We start from the raw sequence: 5,096 nt of genomic DNA, 5'->3' as shown, positions 1-5,096 counted from the left end.
TAAATCCCTTGAAGTCCCACTTGAGGAAAATCAAGAAATTTCACGGAAGTTAGAGTCACACAAGCACTGAAAAGCTTGTGGTCACAAAAAACCCATGTACCTCCTCAGCCTTTCTTCTCTGTGAACATGAGGGGCTACCTTAGTGCCAGCAAGATGGAGACCAGGGAGATGGGCACAGCAGCCAATGTGGATAAGAGGAGAGAGATCTTTTCCTTGAGACAGAAAGTGGTATGGGCATATATCATAACATCACAATATGATATGAGTGGTATCCTGAGAAGCCTTGGACTAGTAAGGATGAAAACCAAGAAATACTGTTTTCTCCCAATAACATAACAGTATCCAAATCAAAGTAGCCTTATAAAATTATATTTAATTCTGGATTTTGTAAACATATTTTAAACTTGCAATGCAAGTTAGATTTTTAGACATATGTATTTCATGTAAATTGACATCTCCATTACCTATTTTATTTGAGTATTGCAAATACTTAAAAAGTTTAGTGAAGAATATTTGCTTAGAAGGTAATTAAGGAAATCTTTTTTTAATGAAAGCAATTCATGTATTCACAGTGATTTTAGTTAATATAATTGCTTAATATTAATGTGCAGCATAGATGGCTTAGTTAAATTAGTTTTCATTTGATACAGAGCATCAAAGCTTTCCATTGAGATTAGATTTCACCAAGTAACCTGCATTTCTAGACACATAAAGTGTTTAAAGATAGTTATTGTGGAAACATTTCAACATAATTGAAAATTATAGTTGACGATCCGTTCATTGGCCTTTGTAGTCAAAGTTAAACTGTTAAGTTGTTACGACGCAAGTATGCCTAAATGTTAGTAATCCCTAGTAAGTCGGTAACACGGTAGAGGTGGACATACAGTAATCATAGAAACATCAAAGGAAGGTAGCCTCTTCTTGTATTATGCAGCACCAAACTAGTAATGTTCAAGCTTTTCTACAGATTCAGAGCTGATTCCTGAAAATAAGTTTGGTCCAGCCAGAAGGACCTGTTGTAGTTCACCTTGTGCAGAAAGAGGGATGAACTTCCAAAAGGAGAAACATGAGTTTTCAACTTTCCTTAAAAATCTTGTTTGTAGACTGCATGACAAGCATTTAGAGGCCATGAGTCTGCTTTCAACCAAACAGAAATGCCTTGCTTCAAGGGAAAACTGTGTGTGCTATCTAGTGCACCTACTAAAAGTCCATGGGAGTGAGAGTCTAGAAAGAAAGAAAAAGGGCATCTCTCTCTTCCCGCCACTCGAGATGCCGAAAGGAAAGAAGGCCAAGGGGAAGAAGGTGGCTCCGGCCCCTTCTGTCATGAAGAAGCAGGAGGCCAAGAAAGTGGTGAATCCCCTGTTTGAGAAAAGGCCTAAGAATTGTGGCATTGGACAGGACATCCAACCCAAAAGGGACCTCGCCCACCTTGTGAAATGGCCCCGCCATAACAGGTTGCAGCAGCAGAGAGCCATCCTCTGTAAGCGACTGGAAGTGCCTCCTGTGATTAACCAGTTCACCCAGGCCCTGGACTGCCAAACAGCTACTCAGCTGCTTAAGCTGGCCCACAAGTACAGACTAAAGACAAAGCAAGAGAAGAAGCAGAGGCTGTTGGCCCCAGCTGAGAAGAAAGCTGCCGGCAAAGGGGACGTCCCCACTAAGAGACCACCTGTCCTTCGAGCAGGAGTTAACACCGTCACCACCTTGGTGGAGAATATGAAAGCTCAGCTGGTGGTGACTGCACACGACATGGATCCCATTGAGCTGGTTGTCTTTCTGCCTGTCCTGTATCGTAAAATGGGGGTCCCTTACTGCATTATCAAGGGGAAGGCAAGATTGGGACGTCTAGTCTACAGAAAGACCTGCACCAAAGCTCAAAAAGGCAAAGGCTAAAGAAATTCCCACTAAACTGGGTTAAATGTACACTGTTGAGTTTTCTGTACGTAAAAATAATTAAAATAATATAAATTTTCCTTAAAAAGCTAAGGCATACCAAGCCCTAGGCATTCCAGTGGGTTCCGATATAAGGATGCTCTTATAGTAACTGTAATTTATTGCATTGCATTTATTTGTAAATTTGCAATTATATATGTCAATCTTTTCTTAGACTAAAATGCTTCTTAAGAGTGCAGGCTTTGAGGCCGGGTGCAGTGGCTCACACCTGTAATCTCAGCACTTTAGGAGGCTGAGGCAGGTGGATCACGAGGTCAGGAGTTCGTTACCAGCCTGGCCAACATGGTGAAACCCCATCTCTACTAAAAATCCAAAAATTAGCCAGGCGTGGTGGCAGGCACCTGTAATCCCAGCTACTTGGGAGGCTGAGGCAGGGAATTGCTTGAACCTGGGAGGCGGAGGTTGTAGTAAGCTGAGATCATGCCACGGCACTCCATCCTGGGCGACAGAGCAAGACTTCGTCTCAAAAAAAAAAAAAAAAAAAAGAGGGCATGCTTCAGACCCAGATGCCAAGTATTTCTATGTTAGGCCTGTCATTGGCTATGAGGGAGATCAGGAAAATCTGTGCAAGATACTTCCTATTTCTGTTCCTCGGTTTCCTCACCTTTAGATGGTCAATAACAGTAACTCCTTCATACAGTTGTTGTGAGGATTAAAGGAATCAATACAAGTATTTAATAACACCTAGCACACAATGAGCATTCACTAAATTTAGATAATATTCTCACTTTTACTAAATTGCAAATTCTGTAAGTGCAGAATTATCATTTACAACTCTCTCTACTGCAGTGTTTAATACAGTATCTTGTACCAAGTAAACTAAACTACCTTCCCTCACTGCTTCACCTAACTCTGATTCATACTTCAGACTCAGAAAGACCTGTCCTGATTGCAGGGACACAGAAACCCCTTCTACATGTTCCAATAGTATGTGATGCCTGTCACACTTAACTTGATTACTTGTTTTTTTAATCTTCCTTACTAATGTATAAGCATCAGGAGAAATCATTTATCTGTTGATTCACCATTGTATCATTAACAAATATCTTAGTGTCTAATACATGAGTGGTAGTCAATAAATATTTGTTGAATTATTGAAATCATTAAACAGAGCAGACCCAGTTGCCTAGATGCTAGTTGCTCGTATTCATAATTTTTTTATTTTTAATTTTTGAATACATAATAGTTGTACATATTTTGGGGTCCATGTGAAATTTTGATATAAGCACACAACACATACAACACGTAACGATCAAATCAGGGTACTGGGATGCCCATCACCTCAAGCATTTATCATTTCTTTGTGTCAGGAACATTCCAATTCCGATCTTCCAGTTATTTTGAAATACACAATAAATTACTGTTAACTATGTTTACCCTATTGAGCTACTGAACATTACATCTTATTCCTTCTATCTAAATGTCTTTTTGTACCTGTTAACAATTCTTTCTTTATCTCCCCCACCACTACCCTTCCAGACTCTGATAACCACAATTCTACTCTCTATTTCCATAAGATCATTGTTTTACTTCCCAAATGTGAGTGAGAACATGCAACGTTTGTCCTTCTGTGCCTGGCTTATTTCATCACTTCACATAATATCCTCCATTTCCATTCACATTGTTGCAAATGACATGATTTCATTCTTTGTATGGCTGAAGAATATTCCATTCTCTATATATGTACCACATTTCCTTTACCCATTCAGCTGCTGGCAGACACTTAGATTGATTCCACATCTTGGCTATCGTGAACAATGCTGCAATAAACGTGGAAGTCCAGACACCTCTTCAATAGACTGATTGCTTTTCTTTTGTGTATATACCCGGTGGGATTGTTGGATCATATGGCAGGTCTATTTTTGGTTTTTTGAGGAACCTCCAAACCATTCTCCATAGTGGTTGTACTAATTTAATTCCCACCAACAGTGTACAATGGTTCCCCTTCCTCCACATCGTTGCCAGCATCCCTTATTGCCTGTCTTTTTGATAAAAGCCATTTTAAGTGGGATGAGATGATAGCTCATGAGTATTTTGATTTGAATTTCTCTGATGATTAGCGATGTTGAACATTTTTTAAATACCTGTTGGCCATTTGTGTCTCTTCTTTTGAGAAATGTCTGTTGAGATCTTTTGCCTATTTTAAAATCAGATTATTTGTTTTTTTGTTTTTGAGTTGTTTGGACTCCTTATATATTCTGGTTACTAATCACCTGTCAGTTCGATAAACTGCAAATATTTTCTCCCATTCCGTAGGCTTTCTCTTCACCTTGTTGATTGTTTCCTTTGCTAATTAAAAAAACAAAAAAATGAATTAAGGCTGGGCACAGTGGTTCACGCCTGTAATCCCAGGACTTTTGGAGGCCAAGGCAGGCGGATCATGAGGTCAAGGGATCAAGATCATCCTGGTCAACATGGTGAAACCCCGTCTCTACTAAAAACATAAAAATTAGCTGGGCATGGTGGCACACATCTGTAATCTCAACTACTCAGGAGGCTGAGGCAGAAGAATCGCTTGAACCTGGGAGGCGGAGCTTGCAGTGAGCCAAGATTGCACCACTGCACTCCAGCCTGGGTGAAAGAGCGAGACTCCGTTTCAAAAAAAAAAAAAAAAAATTAAAAAAGAAAAACTTACCTGTTAACTGAGTAAATTTAAAGAGAAGCAGTGAATAATTCATATTTGCACACTTACCAATATTTTCTACAAATAGGAAAATTAGCCACTTTCATGTCATTAAGAAATCAGGAATGTGTATAAATGAAAGCAAAGATCACTGTGAAACAAAAGCTCTAATCTCTACTTGTTCTGCCTTAAAGCCTTTTCCTTCAACTCTTGAAAAGCCCTTTCGTTTTTTCCCTCACCCTGATTACAGGTAAAACATGACAATCAGTCTTGCTTTGTGCTCCATCCTGTACTCGAAGCAGAAAGACTCCACTGCTCCTTTGATATCAGCCATCCCTTGAGATTACTCCTACTCAACAATGCGGCTCTTGCCTTGAGAACCGCCTTCAAAATCTTTATTCCTTTGTTAGTGATAATTCCTTGTAGGATGTGATTTTTCTTAATGCTAGCTAGGATTGTGGTCTGGGTATTGCAGTATTTTGAAATTAAAATTGTGCTGAAGGGAGATTTATTTTCTCAA

General features: G+C 39.4%; 1 protein-coding gene across 1 annotated transcript; it reads left to right on the top strand.

The window, feature by feature from the left end:
* The first annotated feature begins 1,269 nt into the window (after window positions 1-1,269).
* Window positions 1,270-1,849, top strand: LOC116466094 (large ribosomal subunit protein eL8-like). Its single transcript, XM_032149070.1, has 2 exons — window positions 1,270-1,751; window positions 1,828-1,849. The coding sequence occupies exons 1-2, from the start codon at window positions 1,270-1,272 to the stop codon at window positions 1,847-1,849; spliced, it is 504 nt and encodes a 167-aa protein (XP_032004961.1).
* Window positions 1,850-5,096: the final 3,247 nt, after the last annotated feature.

The sequence above is a fragment of the Hylobates moloch genome, unplaced genomic scaffold (assembly GCF_009828535.3).
Source record: "Hylobates moloch isolate HMO894 unplaced genomic scaffold, HMol_V3 SCAFFOLD_3, whole genome shotgun sequence".
Taxonomy (NCBI): Eukaryota; Metazoa; Chordata; class Mammalia; order Primates; family Hylobatidae; genus Hylobates; species Hylobates moloch.
Note: the sequence above shows the minus strand (reverse complement) of the source record. Positions and strands in the feature narration are given on the sequence as shown.

Coding starts and splice junctions, on each gene's coding strand:
- LOC116466094 (XM_032149070.1), top strand. CDS start 1,270: ATGCCGAAAGGAAAGAAGGCCAAGGGGAAGAAGGTGGCTCCGGCCCCT. Junction 1,752..1,827: donor GTGGTGACTGCACACGACAT/GGATCCCATTGA, acceptor ATTATCAAGGGG/AAGGCAAGATTGGGACGTCT.